The sequence below is a fragment of the Cololabis saira genome, chromosome 21 (genome assembly GCF_033807715.1).
Source record: "Cololabis saira isolate AMF1-May2022 chromosome 21, fColSai1.1, whole genome shotgun sequence".
In the NCBI taxonomy this organism is placed as follows: domain Eukaryota; kingdom Metazoa; phylum Chordata; class Actinopteri; order Beloniformes; family Belonidae; genus Cololabis; species Cololabis saira.
In genome coordinates, this window is record NC_084607.1 from 32,481,108 (window position 1) to 32,502,178 (window position 21,071).

A 21,071-nucleotide genomic window follows, 5' to 3' on the forward strand; every position below is an offset into this window, starting at 1 on the left:
GAAAAATTACTTATTTGACAATTTTCACCTGTTTCAAGTAAATTTTCACTTGAAATAAGTAGAAAAATCTGCCAGTGGAACAAGATTTATCTTCTCATTACAAGCAAAAAAATCTTGTTCCACTGGCAGATTTTTCTACTTATTTTAAGTGAAAATCTACTTGAAACAGGTGAAAATTGTTGTTTTTTCCAGTGATGAGTCTTGTTTTAAGTGTAATGAGATTTTCTTTGACTAAAAATGAGACATTTTAATTAGAAATAAGACAAATATTCTTGTTAAGATTTTGAGTTTTTGGAGTGCACCTCACACTCCGCAGGCCTTTGCACGTTTAACCTTTAACCTCATGACGTTGTGTGTGAGACCACAAGACAAGACAGGAAAACTGTGGCCGGGTTGCAAAGTTTGGAGGAGGAGGAAGAGGGATTTCTAAGTCCCTTAGCTCCTATTTAAAGATTGCTTTTCTTTTTTAATGTGTCATTGTTGTAGCAATCGATGAATCAATGTGGAACTGAAGTCAGCACCTTTCTAAATGTTGACGCCACAGAAGGATCCAGGTGGATAAAGTGTTTCTATCCAGACGAGTTTCATGGTGGAGACGGAGCAGCTATGTATAGGAGAGGTTTTTAAAGCAAACATGAGAGCAGGGAGACGTGCACGTGGGCCCGTATCTCAGTCGCTGTGTGTTTTCCTGCCTGTGCTCTCACTTCTGTCTGCGTCCCCGAGTCCTCGGGTTACGTGATGTCCTCTCCTCCCAAACTGCTCCTCGCGCTTATCCATCCACGGCTGACGTGTCGTGCACCCTCTGGCCTCGCCGCTGCGCTGGCCGGGTCCTCTGCATGACAGAACACCTTTCCTCTCGTATCTGCTTCCATCCACGTTCTGATCTACGCCTGCGCTCCAGTTTCCAGCTCCGCGATAAAGATACACATTAGATGTTTAATCCCTAATCCTCTGCTATTAAATCCATTTGTCATGCGAAGATTCGTCATTATCGCTGCCCTTTGTGTGCGTTTGTACATGTGTGTGTGTGTGTGTGTGTGTGCGTTTGTACGTGTGTGTGTGTGTGTGTGTGTGTGTGTGTGTGTGTATATGTAAGGTCTATTTTTACATTTGATCCCAAAACCTCTTGAACAGCAGAGCTGTCCTCCAAAGCACATAATGACATAAATGAATGTGCTGTTTCTGTATTCTTGGAGGCCTTTTTTATGCCAATTCATCCCGTTTGTATTCCCTCACATCACATTTTTGCATTCATGTCTCTTTCTCCTAATGTAAGTTAATCTACGTGATGGAGGATCCCTAATAAAATAGCCAATTATGGGAGTTATATATCAAATTACAGCCTTTATGCAGGAGGGGGGCTCATTTTTTAACATTTTACAAAGTGGTACGCCAAGTTAATAGTTACAAAAAGACTATTTGATCTTTTTTTTTTTGCAGTTGGGCATTTTTGATCAGTTTGTTTTGTCATATTTGAGCAACAAAAAACAACATTGACGACGTGGTATTCGTCGGAAATTTTAAATCTTCACTGGATCTCAGTGCGGTTACGGAGGCAGAGTTTCATCGTCACGTTCACGGAAACATGCTGTGTTTAAACATCGCTCCAGTGGGTTCTACAGAACCCCTCAAGGATCCGCCACCGACCACCAGCCGCTATGACCCGATCACCCAAAACGCTGCAAAAAAGGCATCAACAAGGATCTTTTCCATAGGATACCGACACTCACGGGACATATCCTCCTTTTCAGGCGGTCCAACGTAAAGCCACGAGAGGGTTTGAGCGGGAAAATCTCTCTAGATCAGCAGTTTCTGAAACCGTACGAACACCACATCGAGCTACAGACACTGTGTCACATTCAAACACCGCAAAAACTCAAAATCTTAACAAGAATATTTGTCTTATTTCTAGTTAAAATGACTCATTTTTAGTAAATTACACTTAAAACAAGACTCATCACTGGAAAAAAAAAAAACAATTTTCACCTGTTTCAAGTAGATTTTCACTTAAAATAAGTAGAAAAATCTGCCAGTGGAACAAGATTTTTTTGCTTGTAATGAGAAGATAAATCTTGTCCCACTGGCAGATCTTTCAAGTGAAATTTTACTTGAAACAGGTGAAAATTGTCAAATAACAAGTTATTTTTCTGGTAATGACTCTTGTTTTACGTGTAATGAGATTTTTTTAGTAAAAATGAGACATTTTAACTACAAATAAGACAGATATTCCTGGTAAGATTTGGAGTTTTTGCAGTGAAGTCACTTAAACCACCTCTCCTCCCCATTTTGGTGCTGAGTTTGAACTTCATCAGGTCAACTTGACGACATCTAAATGACAGTTGGATCATTAGATATTTGTATCGATGAGAAGCCGAGCTAAATAAAGTAATATATTGCAGTGAAAGTAAAAGTTCTTTCCTCTGAATGTGTGGATGTGATCGAGCGGACTGTAACAGTTGCACGTCTGCACCGTTTGCAGGTTTTCTCCGCTGCATCATGCGGCTCTCAACGGTAACTTGGAGCTCATCTCCCTGCTGCTGGAGTCGCAGGCTGCTGTGGACATCAGAGACCAAAAAGGTGAGAAAGAAACGATGCCAATATACAACAGTGTGTAATTCAGACCGTGTGCACTCAAGACCGTGCACGTCTGTGCCCTGGTGTCTCCAGGTATGCGACCCCTGCATTACGCAGCCTGGCAGGGGAAGGCGGAGCCGATGAAGATGCTGCTGAAGTCAGGCTCGTCTGTCAACGGCCAATCAGACGAGGGACAGATTCCCCTGCACCTGTCAGCGCAGCACGGACACTACGACGTGGTGAGTGACGGCGTCTCAGCTGCATCCTGACCAGATTCTGTTATAGGCCACGTTTACACATAGCAAAAACGGATATTTCCCCCTCTACGTTTTGAAAAATACCATCATTTACATGAGATCGTTTTCAAAATCTCTTCATTTACACGAACCTGCACAAATATCTGTTAAGGTGCTATGAGCATCCAAACCTACAGGGCGCAGTGTAACGAGAAGATAAAGTCATGCTAGCCAATCAGAATCCTGGAAAAAAAACTTCAACAAATGACACGAGTAACTTCCAGTTACTTCCAAGATGAACGAGGGTCTTTGGTTTGGAGTGACAGAGAAGTGGAGTTACTTTTAAGTGTGACTTTAGAATATAAAACAGGTAAAATACAAGAAAATATTGATGGTGGCCAAACAAATTGTAAACACAGGTCGCACACATGATGCTGGTGACGTTTCTGTCTCATAATGTGACGTTCTGAAGCTTAAATGTCCGTTTCCCTCCGTTTACAAGCAAACGTGAAGACGGAGTTTTTGTAAATCTCCACTTTGGCCGGAGTTTTCAGAAATTATGGTTTTTGGAGACTTTGAGCTTCGTTTTCGTGTAAACGAACGGCCAAAACGCATGAAAAACACCACCATTTTTGCTACGTGTAAACGGGGCCTAACCCCTCGTTCACACTGAAAGCGTCACGGGCGTCCCTACGCCAACATCTCGCTGCTTGGTGCAGTCACACTGAAAACGTCAGTGCCCTGCAGCGGGGCGGGGGTGGGCGGGGTTTCAAGCTGCGCTGCAGAACTGAAGGGAACAGTGGGAACAGCCTACACATATAGCGTACACACATCTTAATTTTCCTATTTCACCATAGATCACACTTTGGGACGCCTTCTTTATATTTTAGCGTTATTTCCGCGTAGATAAGAGTGAGTTTGATGCTCCTTAACAAGTTTGGTCCTGGATCAACATCAACCCAGCGAGCCCTTGCTCCCGGTGGCTGATTTATGGTTCCGCGTCACACCAACGCAGAACCGACGGCGTAGTGCTCGCGGCGACGCACACCGCACCGCGTCCCTACGCCGTCGATTTAACGTGAAACCATAATTCAGGCGACGCTGCAGTCTGTCTGTGCTGATACTGACACACCGGGTCGGAGCGGATTTGGTCATGATGTTTAAACTGTGTTTTGTGATTAATAAGCACGGGTTTTAATTATTTTTCGTTGGATCAATGTAGCAAATAAAATAGTTGGGACCATCCAGCTCCTCACCCATCAGATACGTGTTTCACGTGATAAGTTCAGGTAAAACGGCAGTTAAACCAGCAAAAATGTCATTTTGCTGGATGAAATATATTAATTCCTGATAAAATAAGTGTGTTAGTGCACAGCTCTGCTCCTGTACGCATGTGAATGAGTGTACGTTTGTGTGAACATGAAAGTACAATCTGCATTGAGAGTTCTCGCTTCGGGAATCCCGGTCTGTGATTGGACGACGCCTCGGCGTCGCCGCTGCTCATTTGCATAAAGTTCAGATTTTTCAACTTTTAAATTGACGCGCCGCGCCCACCGGTCCCGCCGCTCCCGCCGCCTCTCGACGCCCGTTTTCATAGACAATGAATGGCAGCCAGACGCCTATGACGCCCGTGACGCTTTCAGTGTGAACGCAGGGTTAGTGTCAAATTATAAGGTGGTTCCATGACGTGATGATGTGCAATTTATTCTTTTTTATAAGTTAACCGCAGGCCGCAGTGAGCAGCAGGTCTCTAATAAACTTTACACGGTGGCTGCTGCGTCCCTGTGCTGGTGTTTGTGTCTGCAGGTTTTTGAGTTGCAGGAGAGAAAACAGAGACTGAAACCAACAGTAACCAGACCCACCAACATCCAGCTCTAAATAGTGGCGATCGAATTATTTTATTAGCCATCCTAATATGACATTATGATTAGTTTGTTCCTGCTAATCATCAGAGTGAGCCGTTCAGAGTTTGGATGTTCGTGGAAGTAATTTAATAATCCTGAATGAATTCCCAAATGGAAATTATATTATTGCAGAATAGAGACAGTTGGTATGGACTCCGTGTGGGAGATCATGGCCTGAAACGACCCCTCTTACACTGTAAAACCTTATTCTTAAGCTAATAAAAATGTGGCTATTGTAGGCAAAGATATTTCTGCTTTCAGTGAGGAACTTTGGACTAAATTCAGGAACATTACGCTGATTTCTAAAAGCTTCTGACTGAAAAAAATGTAAAAAACTAAAAAACTTTTTGTAATGTAATCATCGTTTTCTTTCTTTGCATTCATCTGAGTGTTTTTAAGAGTCACACCACTAAAAATAACAATGTTGAAACGATAAAACAAATGGAGAAAAGTGTCTTATTTACAGTAGAAGTTGCAAAGAGACAATAAAGTCCTCAACAGGTCCCAGTTGTAATGCCCTGCTCTCTGGTCTTCCTAAAAAGAGTATTAATAACCTACAGCTATTACAGAACTCAGCCGCTCGCGTGCTGACGAGGACCAGAGGGCGGGAGCACATTACACCTGTTTTAAAATCGCTGCATTGGCTCCCCGTCCGTTTCAGGATTGATTTTAAGGTTCTTTTACTGGTTTTTAAGTGTCTTAACGGTCTTGGGCCATCTTATTTATCTGATCTGCTTTTACCATATCAACCCTCACGGACCCTGAGGTCCTCTGGCACCGGCCTTTTAACCATTCTCCGAACCAGGACCAAAACCCACGGTGAGGCTGCATTCAGCCATTATGGCCCCTCTTTATGGAACAGCCTGCCAGAGAACCTCAGGGCCGCAGAGAATGTTGATATTTTTAAAAGGAGGCTCAAGACACACCTTTTTAGTTTGGCTTTTATCTGATCTCATTTACCTAGTCTTTTTAGCTATCTATTGTGTCTACTTCTTTAGCTTTTTTATTATCTTTAAAACTTTAATCCATTTTAGTGACTTTTTACTTTATGTTATTTATTATTCATCTTAAGTTTTATATAGATTTCTCTAAAATTTTACACTTTTAGGCATTTCTTACTTTCTTTTAATCTTTTAGTTTTTAGCTCCAGTGTTTCCTCAGGGGGGTCGTCCACACTGGGAGGTGTGCCTGCTCCGCCCATGGGGGTGTCGTCATGGGGGTCCCTCAGGCCTGGGTAGCTGGGGGGGGGCTCCACCTTCTGTGTGGGGTCTGCCCCGGTCTGTCCGGGTTGGGGGGGTCTCTGTGGCGATGCTTCTGGTGGTCGTGGTCGGTGGAGCTTCTCAGTGTGGACGGCCACCCATAGGTAGTGTTTTCCTCACCTGGATCGTTAGTGCTAAGCCATGTCACCAGTCCACTTATTGTGTGTGTGTGTGTGGGTGTGGGCGTGTGAGTGTGTGCACAGGTATATGAGTGTGAGTGAGTGTGTGTGTACGCGTGGGGGGTGGGGTCGTATGGAATGTTTTAAATAGTGTTTTTTATTGTTATTTTATTCTGCATGTAAAGCACCATGTGTTGCATTTTATATTGTATGATTTGGCGCTATACAAATAAATAAAGTTTAAGTTTAAGTTTAAGTTAATAGCAGCAGACGTGGAGGAAACACTGCAGCGCTGCTGCTGGCGGGCCAAGGCGGCGCCGGTGCAGCAGCAAACTTCTCCTGGAGGAGAGAGCTGAGCTGCTGCTTCTGCTCCATTAAATGATCAGGGTTTCTGCAGGGCAACTAAACATGGCTGAGGCCGGGGTTCATCTGCAGCTGAGAGGGAAAGAAACAGGGAAAGTAGGATAAACATCTGAGAGACATCTGCCTTTAAAAGCAAACTTTTGAGAGTTGTGGGACTTTCAATGGGACGGGTGGGGGTGGGCATTTATCTACCACCTAGTTTTTAGTTTTTAGAGGTCGAGGAGGTGAAGTGGCAAACATCTCAACAGCTGGCATGGCCTAAAACCCGTCCAGCTGTTGACTTTACACAGACACACAAATATGCGTCTTCTCAACTGAACAAAAAATGATGCTGTGATCATAAATTAACAGTTTTTTGGGTAGCAGAGGTTGTACTTCCTGCGTCAGCTCAGGAAGTTTAACCTGTCACAGCAGCTGCTGATCACCTTCTACTCTGCCATCATTCAGTAAAATTGTATATATGTTAATAAAAGCTGTCATTTGTATATTTACTGTACAGTGAGCGAAACAACTGGAGTCAAATTCCCTGTCTTGTTTGACCTGACTTGGCCAAATAAACCTGATTCTGATTCTGATTTAGTTGGGACTGAGATCTGGCTGTAAGATGAGGAGACACAATCATCTCAGTGATAATCGTCTGGTTTTCATCTCAGCAGATCTGATGCTGTGTGCAGGCGCCAGAATTTACTGATACCAGAAGAACCATCAACAATCTTTATCATATCATACAACATCGTTTACACGTCACAGATTGATCTGAGACAGGCTGGTGTCGGCAGCCTAAGTGTTAGTGATGGAGGTGTTGACGAACGCCGGTCACCTGGTCACGGGGCAACATGCATCCCAGCGTTCACGTGAACATGGCGCTGACGGCGCTTGATATAAACACATGGATGATAATAATCAATGTTTCATCTGCTCACTGAAAAAAAAAACATGCATCAGAAGAATCTGCATCAGTGGCAAATAACTGGATTTTTTAAAGATTATGTTTTTGTTTTACTTTGAAAATTCACTGAAATTAATCATTTAAATATTTTAAATTATTAATATTATTAGTTGGTTGTAAATGTCCTTTTTTTTCTTCAAATTCTAATTATTGATTTTTTCTCAAATAACCAACATACAAAACTTTCATAACAACAAGCCCAAAAAGACCCCGCCCCCCACAAGGTCTTCAGCAAAAGTGCTTGACAGAAAATATCTGAATACATAAAATAAATAGTCATAATAATCAAAAGTAAAAAATAAAATAAAATAAAAGGACTTAACTCAAGGGAAGAAAAAAATGTATAAATTAGTATAAATACATATATACATACAATACAATACATTTGTCAATTGCAATTACAATTAGTCCATTTCCTGTATAAGAACAGCAAAGTCACAAGAAAAGAGGCATTGAAAATAAACAGCAAATTAACTGTCATCTAATCTTTGTTCATGAGAATCATTAGGCAGATTGTCCTTAAAATGTAAAAAGGGTGTCATTAAATTCTTCAACTTTACCTCTAAGAATGTAAGTTAGTTTTTCTAATACTAGGTGTGAAGACGGCTCTCTTAACCACTGAGTGGAATTAGGACTCTGAACATCCTTCCACTCTTTTGACTTGTAACGAGGTTGTAAATGTCCTTCTGTATGAGTATGATGGGATGGATGTGTTTCTTATCTTCTGGTGTTTCTGACTGCAGTCGGAGATGCTGCTGCAGCACCAGTCCAACCCGTGTATCGTGGATAACGGAGGGAAGACGCCTCTGGATCTGGCCTGTGAGTTCGGCAGAGTCGGGGTAAGGACCTGAATCTCCACTCTCAGTTCTTCAGACACCTCAAACCCAAGACCAACGTGTTAATTCTCCTGGTGGACGTGTCCTGCAGGTGGTGCAGCTGCTGCTGTCCAGTAACATGTGTGCCGCCCTGCTGGAGCCTAAGAAGGGCGACACGGCTGACCCCAACGGCACGTCCCCGCTGCACCTCGCCGCCAAGAACGGACACATAGACATCATCAGGTACACACACGTCCTCATGTGCAGCACTCTCCAGACGCACAAGACGCTTCACAGGTCGTGTTAGCAGAGGCTGGCAATCCATGTTTGATTTTCCATAGAAACAATACATTAAGACTGTGAGAAAGAAGAAGAAGATAGCGGGACAAAGACGCCAGTGACGCTGGTAAATGGTGGAAAACAGGAATTATCTTTAAAAATCAATTCACGCCTTTCGTTGAATTGAATTGAATTGAATTGAAATTTTATTTCGAACAGGAAACAGTAGTGAAAACAAAACCAAACAATAATAATCAATAATAAATACATGTAAATAAGAAAAAAAAAGACAAAAATATAAATAAAAACATGCATCTATCATAATTAACATGCTCAAAAAGGAGTAGGAAGAAGTAGAAACGTATTAAATCCTACCCCCTAAACTCTATTTTATTATAATCAAAATTAATTTAATTTCTATATAAAACAAAAGATATCTATATATATCTATATATACATATATAACACCGGATTTTAGAAGAAATGCTAGTTTCCACCTGCAGTCCCCACAGAAAACATAAAAACAATTCAGTCAAACAATACAATCCAACAAGGGAACAAACATAAAACATACATAGTAGCATAGTATACATAGTAGCAAAATAGATTTAGCAATAGATTTAGCAGCATTAATGCAAATAAATGTGTCCACAATTGTTGAGTGGTTGTTTTAAAATGGCTTTTGTTGATAGGGGACTTCTCTCACATTTTTTGGGATTGCCCTAAATTGCAAAAATTCTGTGAGATTGGGAAGTGACAAATAAGTGAGATTTTGAATTTAAATAGACCAATAGAACCACAGCAACTCATTTTGGGTACTGTACTGTTAACAGATTTAGGCAAAAATTGTGCGTTTATGCTCAGGGCGCTTTTGTTGATTGCACATAAAATGATCACAGTAAATTGGCTTAAGCCTCTTCCACCCACACTGGACCAGTGGACCAAAGACTTAAGGATGTGAACTGTATGGAGCACATAACGACAAAGCTTCAACTCCAGACGGACTTGTATCTTACGAAATGGACACCTGTTAGAATGTATTCAGAGAGTATATCGTCTCTGTGCAACTGGGCTAGTTGAATTTTCTTCTTTATTTTTTATTTCTTTAGTATTCTCAAATAAGTGGACTTATGAACCATATCCTTCCACCTCATGGCAATTTGATTGTCTATTTGGTATGATGTAATTTTGATACCAAGCTGAGTATTTGTACCTGTCATACTGTGTGAGACTCTGTCAGGGAACTGGTTCTAATAAATATTCAAAAAATAAATGGCTTTCATCAAATGTGCCTGTCCTGTCGACCCCTAAGTCACATCCAGGACCTCAGTTTTACTGTATTTTAACACTTTTAGTAACATAAAACGTTGGTACACCCCCTCATGCCTGACCTTGTCTTTGCACTGAAATGACCCACAAACGGTTCAAAAGCTCATTTACGTTTCAAAACACGTCTCACCTCATGTATGGATGCAGTTTTTCTCAGTTGCATCAGTTCAGTCAAAGCTAAAGTATGGCAAGGTTACGAGTCACAGAACTTAACTAGAGTATCAATCAACACCAGCAAATACTCATCACAGAAGTCTGCTATGTAGCTTATCTGTGTGGTCAAGAAAATTTGAACTTTTTCAAATGCAGTCTCACTCACATCCTGCTAACTATGAACACTACACTTTAACAACGTGTTGATTACGCAATACACATCCGTTTTCTGCAGCAAGCGGCAGAGTTAGAGAGCAGAAAAAGCGTTTCTGACAGAATTTAACTCATTCTGTTCACTTCATTCACTATGTCAGTGCAACAATATCACGTGGACATCCCAGTTTAACCTAAAACAGTTAAAGTCCAAATGCAAAAAGGAGAGGGAGGGAGCAGAAGAGAGAAAGAGAGAGAGAGTAAAAAAAGTCAAATATTTCCCTTAAACAGATTTATATAAGGGTAGGGTGATTTGATATCTTACCTAATTCTTATCAGTGGCTAACCGTGTATTAAATAATAGAATAATCAATACAAATAGACACAGAGTAATTCCATAAATGTATTTAAAAAACAAACATTTACACTTTCCCCTGAAGCCGAGGTGTGGCGGCTGCCATACCTTGCCATACCCAATTGAAGCCCCTGGTTTTTCTTCTGGCCTTCATATCTAACCCTTTTTTTCCACATATGTTTTTCAGTTTCTTATGATAACTTTCATGACTCCATCAGCTCCTCTGCGTTCTTTACAGTCTCTTCTGCCTCCTCTGCTTCATTTGCTTCATTTGCTTCATTTCCTCACCTCCTCCGTCCCTCTCTCTCCTCCAGGCTCCTGATCCAGTCGGGCATCGACATCAACAGGCAGACCAAGGCCGGCACTGCCCTGCATGAAGCTGCCCTGTGTGGAAAGACCGACGTCGTGAGACTCCTGCTGGACGTGAGTAGGAACTCCGGGACCGGGACGGCCTCGTCTCATCGCCTGCCTCTCCATGTTCCAGCCTGAGTTGTTTTGGCCCTGACCCACAATTTCTCAGCGAAGAGCGGCACAGATCCTTCGTACCGTGAACCGCTGGGCTTCGGGATATTTATCCTCCGTCTGCAGCAAGAGTCGTGCAAGATATTGTGTAATCTCACCCGTTTTAGAAACCTAATTAGTATATCACTTCTAACAGCTGTAAAGTGGATATTCAGGTTCTCCAGGAATCAGAATCCCACTTTATCAACACCCGGAGGGGATATTTGATTTATTATAGATGAAACAGTCAAGGAAACAAGGGAGAAAAGGAGTGGATATAGGAATATTAATGATGATTTTTTTTTGGTTAACATAGCGAGGTCTGGCTTGACTTCAACAGGAAGTGGTTCAGGCGTGGGAATAAAACTAATTTATTTGTCCAGAGGCAAAACCTTTCAAGTAAGAAGTGAAAGGGGTTTAGAGTCTGGAGAAAACACTGCACGTATCAAGTGCAAGTGTTTGTCGGCTAGCTCGGCTATGCTGCGGTTACGGGGCCGATTGCATAGTTACAAAGTTAAATTCACTGAAACGCTGCTAGATACATGTCACTGCAACTCCTGGAGCGAAGGTAGCACAGCAGAACAAAAGCCTTGAGTCAAAACGTCATAGAAATGCATAGAAACATCATGCTAAATAACAAAAGGAAGGGATGGAAACTGCATTTTGAGTTAAGCAAACGGTATACACATGTTATGACAGAAGTGTCAAAGGTGCATGATTCAACCGTTGAAAAGTACTGATCCAGACAGGGATGTGAGAGAATACAGAGAGCACCAAACGTACCTTGGAGCACAGTAAAAACGATGCACGGCAAAAACTCAAAATCTTACCAGGAATATTTGTCTTATTTCTAGTTAAAATGTCTCATTTTTAGTCAAAGAAATCTCATTACACTTAAAAACAAGACTCATCACTGGAAAAAACTACAATTTTCACCTGTTTCAAGTAGATTTTCACTTAAAATAAGTAGAAAAATCTGCCAGTGGAACAAGATTTTTTTGCTTGTAATGAGAAGATAAATCTTGTCCCACTGGCAGATTTTCCTACTTATTTCAAGTGAAAATGTACTTGAAAAAGGTGAAAATTGTCAAATAACAAGTAATTTTTCTGGTAATGACTCTTGTTTTAAGTGTAATGAGATTTTTTGACTAAAAATTAGACATTTTAACTAGAAATAAGACAAATATTCCTGGTAAGATTTTGAGTTTTTGCAGTGTGTGGCTAGAGGTTCGGGACGAGCCTCCAAAGTTGATGAGAGGATAAAACCCATCAGGGACGGTCCCACCAAGGAGCGACAGGATACGTGATGTCATAACTGGTCAGGTTTTCATGTTCTGATTGAATAATAATGAAACAAACCAACATAAATAAGCCTTCTTCCTTTGTCTGCAGAGCGGTATCAATGCCACCGTGAGAAACACCTACAGCCAGACGGCACTTGACATTGTGTACCAGTTCACGGCAACACAAGCCAGCAAGGAGATAAAACAACTTCTGAGGGGTAAGATGGACGGACGGATGGAGGGACGGATGTGTACTCGAGTTGTAAAAAAAAATCAGGGCGGATGGTGGATTTTAAGACATGGGGACAGATAATTTGTGCTGATTACAAATAATACATTACAAATAATAGCAGTGACCAAAACACCTGCAGAAATACTGCAGGAATGACATAGCAGCAGTTAAATGCAGCCTTCTGTAAGCTTTAAATATCCACTGGACTTACATCAAATACATCAAAACACAAAAATAAAAACACTTCTGAACTTATCAATATGACTCTGTCCTTCACAGGATAAGTCAAATGGATCACTGCAAAAACTCACAATCTTAACAAGAATATCTGTCTTATTTCTAGTTAAAATGTCTCATTTTAGTAAAAAAAAATCTCATTACACTTAAAACAAGACTCATCACTGGAAAAAAACAACAATTTTCACCTGTTTTAAGTAGATTTTCACTTGAAATAAGTAGAAAAATCTGCCAGTGGAACAAGATTTTTTTTGCTTTTAATAAGAAGATAAATCTTGTCCCACTGGCAGATTTTTCTACTTATTTCAAGTGAAAATTTACTTGAAACAGGTGAAAATTGTCAAATAAGTTATTTTTCTGGTGTTATTTTTCTGGTGATGACTCTAAATGTTGAAATAGCAGTAAAACCACATTCATTGATGAAATGACATAAGGGATGGAAAGGGGGGATGGCAGTTTTACAGGGGGATGATTTGGACCGTTTTTATTTCAGGGGGGGAGGCCATCCCCCCTCATCCCCCCTCAACTCCAGTACTGTGTGTAGAGGACTGACTGCGTGTATATTTACGAGCATGAATGAGTGAAAAATAGCGACGGGGGTACAAGGGATGATTATTTGCCCTGGTGACAAGATTTCACTAGAAGATTAAGACCATTTATGGGTAATCTTTGTTCAACGATATAACTTCATGCATGTAATTTTATAATGTCATAAAGCCACAGGAAATCATTTCACAGCATTACTTCTTATCTTTTGAAGTAGATTCTTTAAAGACAGATAAGAACGTACCTGATCAAGGTGTTTTCAGTGGTAAGATGTTTGCTCTGTCTGGCAGATGCCTCAGCGGCGCTGCAGGTCCGGGCTCTGAAGGATTACTGCAACAACTACGACCTGACCAGCCTCAACATCAAGGCGGGAGACGTCATCACGGTAACTCACGCCTCTCCTCACGTCTGCACACAACCCTTCAATCAATTCACTCTGTAGTACAGGTCATCACCGGGATCAACTTGTTTAGGTCTGAAGAGATGACTGAAACAGCAAATCAGAATATCTGAGCAGATTTCACTGAAGCAGCTTGTTAGGATTTAAGAAACTTAACAAAACAACCTTTTTATCGGTGAAGTAGAAGGGTTTCAAACTATGTAGTTGATATTTCTACCTCTGGAAGTACGTGTTTCTTCTTCAAGCCATCTATTATGAACTTGTTCCACATCCCTAAACCACTTCTTTAAAGGGGACCTATTATGAAAAACATGTTTTTTCTTGCTTTAACATTTATAAAGTGGTCTCCCCTCAGCCTGCCAACTCAGAGAAGGAGGAAAGCAACCAAATTCTGCAGTGTCTGTACAGCCGATGATCCATCCAGTGTGATGTGGATCTACGAGCCAATAAGATTCTGCTCCCGTCGTTACGTAACAAAAATGCAATTTACATAGTTTGGCCTCCGATGCGTGAAACCACGCCCACAACTAACTCCACCGGCCGGAGATTCCACCATTTTTTCGTAGCGGTGTATCACGTCATTCAGGCAGCCAATCAGCACAGAGCCTCATTATCATAGCCCCGCCCACTCAGAATCCCTCATAGATAATGAGGTTAGAGAATAGGAAGATAAAGACATGGCTCAGAGGATGAATTTCTTTATTTATTTAGCAAAAACAATCAAAAGTTTGTTTTTAAGACATTCAAGGCCTGTTTAAAATAAGTATTAGATGCCATAATAGGTCCCCTTTAAGGACATCGTTGGTAAATTAGAAATTACAGTTGTAGCCTCTGGTATAGCGCCAATCAGGTCATAGTCCAGCCTCTTCATATAGAAAGAAATGTGGATGTGTCTTCTGAGTAACTATGGATTGATCAAAACTACCGTTTCTGGGTGCTGGAAACCAAAGCCTTTAAAACAGCTTAAACACAACTCTCGTCGGAGTTTAGGCCTTTTCCAAGTTGGGCTGATGGCATCATTTCTGAATAATCATAAGGAAATGATCGGATTTAAAGGAGCCATCTGTAAGAAATGGCCAAAACTGGTACTGCAGTCACTTTCAAAATATTGTTGAGCGGCGTGTACCCTCCCCCTCCTCCCCCCGACCAGAGGTTGCCAGGTAGGCTGCAGAATGCAGCAGGAACGTAGGCTGCCATGGCTGCCATAATTAGAGCCGAGCTGGCAACCCGGATGCCGAAACAATACTGACTTGGTGATTGGGAGATAGGTGGAGGGTGGAGCTTCAGAAACAATACTGACTTGGTGATTGGGAGATAGGTGGAGGGTGGAGCTTCAGGCCAAAACAAAATATGACCACATAAACATCAGTTGAGGGCTGCAACTCCTCTTTTTAAACTGGAATATCCTGGCTTGAGTGCTGTTGTCAGTGACATAAGTATTTGAAATGAACATGATTTTTAAATGTCTTTTGACATATCGGGGTCATTTTATGATTCGTTTTATTATTGCTCTTACATACAGCTCCTTTAAGCTTCGTTTTTATGTCAGTTTATGTCAGGCGGGGAGTGGGCGTAACCTTCAACCCGCTTCAACGAGTAGCAGTCGTAGCTATATTCAGTATATTCCAGTTTTCAGACCCCTCCAGCAACTTTTTTCAGATGCCATTGAGGAGTTTTGTACACCGTAACTGGAAGGTTCACATCGGTTTCACTCTTCTCAGCGAGCAGCCTGTGCTGCTGTGAGCCCATAGCTACTTTCCTCACTGAATGTCGGCAACACTAGCTGACGTTGACGTAAACGTGGCCTCCTTGTATTTCAGAAATGTCTGCAATATCTGAAAATATTCCAAATTGGGCAGCTATTGCAACGCTTCAGTAGCTTCTTCAGTTTGCAATTTGGGTATTGGTTGGGAGGTAAGGACAGAGCTGCCCCCTCTTTCTTCTTTTGTGGATTGCCAAAGTATCGTATCAGAACTTGCTATCGGCTGACTCTCAAAATCAAATGACTTGGACTCGGGAGCAGAAAACTGTGATCAGTACGGCCCTTATAGTCACCATTGTTCCCTTGGAAGGCAGTGCACTTTGGGGAAGACATACATCCTTTAATCAGCTCCAGACTTTCCTGTTCCCCTTCATATCAGAGTCAAGCTCTTCTCTTGTTGACCTGGAGTTGGTGCTCAGAGCTGCAGCCAGACCACCACAGTACAAAGAGAGGGTCAGGGTTGGCAGCTCTCCATTGAATTCTTGTGAAGTTCAACACCCAGTAAGAAGTGGTCCTGACTGTGTTAGAGGCGCTAAATTGCTCCTCCATACAAAATGAACATGCGGTCTAGTTATAAGTCATCACAAGCCCCCAGATCTACGACGCAGACACATTCATGTCTCACCCAGGAAGTGGTCCATGCATTCAGTATATTTGCATTTACGTTCAGCGGTGGACCTCCAAATGAGTTCATGCATGCTACGACACTGTTCTTAAAACTATTCAAAACACACCTTTAAAACGCAGCTTTTGGCTGTAAATGAACTTGTGCGATGACGATAGTCGAACTTTGTTTGACTTGTTTATACTTTTTGTCTTTTTTTTGTCATTTGTCTTTTAACTTTTCCTTTTTTAGTTTGTCTGACTAGTTTTCTGTCTTTTTACTTTACTTTAAATCTTTTATTTCATCGCTATTACTCAAAAGCACCGTTGACAGTAAATCAATTACATTTTGCTACTGAGTCTCTGGTAAAACTGTTTTTTTTTTGTTTTTTTTTTACATATTTTTGGAGCCCGCAACAGCCTTAGACAAATTAATAACAGGAAAGCTGATAGGTATGGTTAACATAAACTCAATAACTGTCCAGTTTTGAAGGTGAGATTGCTAATAAATATGCTAAATTGAAGCCTATCAGCATTTAGTGCTAATGTTACATGAACATGTTACTGTTACAGGAAGAATGAGAATCAGAATCAGGTTTATTGGCCAAGTATGAACATGCCAGACGGGGATTTGACTCCGGTTATTTTGCTCACTGTACATTAAATATGTACAGAGAAAAATGTCTCTTATTAACATATATACAATTTAAAAAAAAAGTGAAAGGTGCAGCAGTATGAGGTAGACATGGTTATGGAAATGTGCATTGTTACAGCATATGATTGTGGTTATTATCATTATCATTACTATTATTATTATTATTATTATTATTATTATTATTATTATTATTATTATTGCACAGTGATTGATTACTCTGAGACTCTATGAGTAATGAGAGTTCATCAGAACAACAGCTCAGGGGAAGAAACTGTCTCTGTGTTTGAAATATTGAAAAATATTCAAGTTATGAAAACAAAATGAATCCTTTAATTAACTTTATATTGTTCTTGTGAACATGTTTACCCGACAGGTTTTGGAACAGCACCCAGATGGACGTTGGAAAGGCTGTATCCATGACAACCGAACAGGAAACGATCGAGTGGGCTACTTCCCCTCCACTCTGGTCGAGGTCATCAGCAAACGCACAGGTGTGTTTCTGCGCATAAGTGAGGGAGTATTTTTAAAAGAAAACTGATTACTCTTATAAATATTTTACACTTATTCAGGCTTAAAATAGAGGAATAACTGGGATCGAGAAGATGGTGAAGAGGAAACTGCCATCTCCTCGGTCACTTGTCCTCAGATTGAACCGAAATAAGAGAAATTAATTTCCTTCGTCCCAGACGCTTGAAAACAATCTGAGAAGGGCTGCATGACAATGATGTGTGTGTGTGTATATCTATATATATATTTATATATACATGTACCCAGATGTAATTACTGACATGAAAAGCTTGTAAGTTTTCTGTGAATCACAAGCCCTGTTAATTATTTACTATTTGGTGTTTAGAAGAGGTTTTTAATGTCTTTTAGCTAATATCAAGTTGTTAAAAAGCATTAGCATCATATGTCACGACTGGGAGGTTGTCGCAAGACCAGATGCAGGAGACGAGGCGCCAGGACTGCAAATAGAAAGACTTATTTCAACAAAAAAAGCTTCACCAAACGCAGAGCGAGGATGTTACCAGAGACAGGGAACCACAACCAACCAGGGAAACTAACGGTACCAGGACCAGCTGAGAGGAAGGGACAGACAAGACAGATGTTCCTGCAGGACTGATGAGACGCAGCTGCACAGTCAGGGAAGATGGGCCGAGAGAAGACAAAGAACAACTAAACACAAGGACACAGACTTTCAAAATAAAACAAGAACTAATCACAAACCAAAACCATGACAGATAACGATGTCAACCCAAAGACTTGTGTCACGACCGGCTCAAAAAGGAAGGCAAACAAGGGAGGGAGGTACGCAGGAGACAAGGAGATGAGAAAATAATTCAGATTTATTTTAACAAAAACAAACTAAGCGGTATGAGATGTGGCAATCAGTAAGTTCAAAGGTGAAGTTCAGCATGTTGTCAAGCGCAACCTAAAGCTGGGCATACACTGTGAGATATTTTAAATGGTTTGATTCAGCCCCATCTCAAACTGCACGACTAGATCGCTGAGTTCAAAAGTTCACAGCCCACGATTTATGGTCTCACACTGTACACTGTCCCGATGCTCTGATGCTCCGTCAGCTCACACTATACGATCATAATCCTCACGTCGGACTTCTGATACTGGAACTGCAACGTCAAAAAGAAGTGGAAGAGGAGGAACCCCCGAACTCGGCAATTTGTGCCATTCTGTGTGGCGATAAATCAAAAAAGATTAGACAACGTCGTGATTGGACAAGGAATTGGCTATTAAAACATGATTTGTAATGTGAATTTGCAACACTTTAAACTACAAATAATAGTCTTTGACGTGACATCAGAGATTGCACATGCTGTCTGTGAAAGGATGAGTCCAATCAGGTCGTAGCTGCTTCAACTGTGATTCCTTCACGAGGAGCGACCAGGATTTCAAACACGTCTGATTTTCTTGTGAGCACATGATTTGTGATCGGGAGCTCGTCGTGAGGTGTTAATCTCTCGTCGTGAGGTGTTAATCTCTCGTCGTGAGGTGTTAATCTCTCGTCTGCACGTTTACTGCACGAGGCACGACCAACGATTTGGTCGAAATCCGTCCCGATCCAAAAAATTGTCTCACGACTGGAAAATCGGTTCAAAACGAGCCGACAATCGCACAGTGTATGCCCGGCTTTGAAAAAAGGAATGCTGCGAGAAAAGGTCAGGGAGTCCGTTGTGGGAGGGTGGAGTTAAATAGACGGGAACACGGGGCCCAGGTTTTCCCAATCACTCGCTAAGTCTGAAATAAGAGAAAGACCAGATGACATGATCAGACCGTCACACTTAACTACTCCATGAGTGATTTTTTTGATAAATTTGAAAACTACAGCTGAATCAATTAATAAATTGCTGATACATCCTATAGCATGTGACCTTTTTTAATCAGCTCTTCCTGTTATTGAAGCTGCAAAATAATGTTAATTACAATAACACATATGAGTTAAGCGGTGCTAGCATCAAAGAGTGTTATGTGACATATTTTCTCTTTAAAAATATAGCATGTTCGGGTTTTTATGTTAGCACAGACTCATGTTTACAATAAAGATGAATAAAACCCTTTTTTTTTCATCAAAGAAGTTACTTCAGATTCTGGGAAAGGCTTATTTGTGTCCTCAGAGCTGATGAACAGATTGATCAGCTCTTTTGTGTCCTAAAGCCTGTTCAAAGAAAATATGTCTCAAACACTTGTAAATTAAAATATGGTAACAATAACACTGTATTTTTTTTTCTTAAAAGAATAAAGAAGAAAAACAGTCTAAGATATGTCCATATTTAATGGGATGGTAAATTAGATTAGATTATTAGGAAGCCCTGGGAGCTTATCTCCATCTAATCGGCCTGCTCTTTGAAATCCTCGTTACGCACATCTTTCATTATTTAGTGCTCATGCTGTCCAGCTTCTCCGCCCTTTATCTTACCACCTCCCTCCATCTTTGATCAATGCGATGAACTCCTGACCTCCTGGGTGAGTTTGACACTCGTTCAGATGTGTGACTGCACTGGCGCAGAGAGACTGGGATGTGTTTAACTCTGCACTGGTGTGAGCTCAGAGCTCAGGCGCTCGTGTTTGTGCATCTGTCTGCGTGGAACTGCACATATTTGCTGGTCTCAGTCTTATGTCTGTATAGACACATGTTTGTTTACTTCTGACAGCCACATCATCGGCCCTCTCTCATGTGGTCCCTGTTCCTGGTCGTGATGTTTTCCTCTCATTAATTTTACATACTGTATAGTTTATTTACCGTATTGTAACTGGTTCCACGTGCCAGAGTCCCTTCATACCTAACCCATCCTTGCATACATCATAGACCAGCTGTATGCAGCATAATGGCGGATCAAAGTGCTCATACATCTACCAGTGTTCATTTACAGCACACATAAGACATGTTTATCAAATCACAGAAACCATAAAAGTCTACAAACCTCACCTTCCCCTTCTTGATATAGTTAGTTAAAACCAGAAGTTTACAAAAACTGTTCAAAGAGACACATACAATTTTTTCTCTCACTTTCTAAAGTTAAATCAGACTAAACTTCTTCAGTTTCAGATCAGTCAGGATCACAAAAATTATTTCATTTTGCTAAATGCCACAATAATGAGAGACAAAATTTATTAGATCATTTTATATTACTTTCTTTGAGGTCAAAAGTTTACATACACAAAAGTAATATGTCTTTAAATAACATGGGGAAGCCCAGATGATGATGTCATGGGTTTGGAAGCTCCTGATAGGTTAACTGACAACATGTGAGTTAATTGAAGGCACAGCCGGGGATTATTTTAAGGCAACACCTCAAACACCTGCTTCCTTGTTTGAAATCATGGGAAAATCAAAGGAAATCAGAAGAATCATGGAGCTCCACAAGTCCGGTTCATCCATGGGTGCAATTTCCAGATGCTTGAAGTTCATCTGTTCAAACAATTATAAGCACATATAAACATCTTGGGAATGTCCAGCCATCACACCGCTCAGGAAGGAGACGGGCTCTGCGTCCCAGAGATGAACATGTTTTGGTCTGAAATGTGCAAACCTACCCCAGAACAAAAGCTAAAGACCTTGTGAAGATGCTGGATGGAGCTGGTAAGAGAGAGTCACGATCCACAGTGAAACGGGTCCTGCACCGACACGGGCTGAAAGGCCACTCAACGTGAAGGAAGCCCAAAGAAACGTAAAAAAGCCAGATTACAGTTTGCAAAAAGACACCAAGACAAATACCTTAACGTCTGGTCACATGTCCTGTGGTGTCATGAAACTAAATGTTACCTTTGGAGTAAAAACGGGGACACATGTAGACCTGAGAACACCAGACCAACTGTTAAGCACGGAGGTGGCAGCATCATGTTGG

At 41.1% G+C, this 21,071-nt stretch overlaps 1 protein-coding gene across 7 annotated transcripts in view; it reads left to right on the forward strand.

The window, feature by feature from the left end:
- The window catches only part of caskin1 (CASK interacting protein 1), a 135,172-nt gene that overhangs the window by 84,377 nt on the left and 29,724 nt on the right, over positions 1-21,071 (forward strand). For all 7 annotated transcript variants that reach the window (XM_061712069.1, XM_061712070.1, XM_061712073.1 and 4 more), the window contains exons 3-10: positions 2,480-2,577; positions 2,668-2,813; positions 8,148-8,243; positions 8,332-8,462; positions 10,803-10,911; positions 12,382-12,490; positions 13,578-13,672; positions 17,081-17,198. In XM_061712069.1, coding sequence (XP_061568053.1) covers positions 2,480-2,577; positions 2,668-2,813; positions 8,148-8,243; positions 8,332-8,462; positions 10,803-10,911; positions 12,382-12,490; positions 13,578-13,672; positions 17,081-17,198 — 902 coding nt within the window. The remainder of the gene's footprint in view (positions 1-2,479; positions 2,578-2,667; positions 2,814-8,147; positions 8,244-8,331; positions 8,463-10,802; positions 10,912-12,381; positions 12,491-13,577; positions 13,673-17,080; positions 17,199-21,071) is intronic.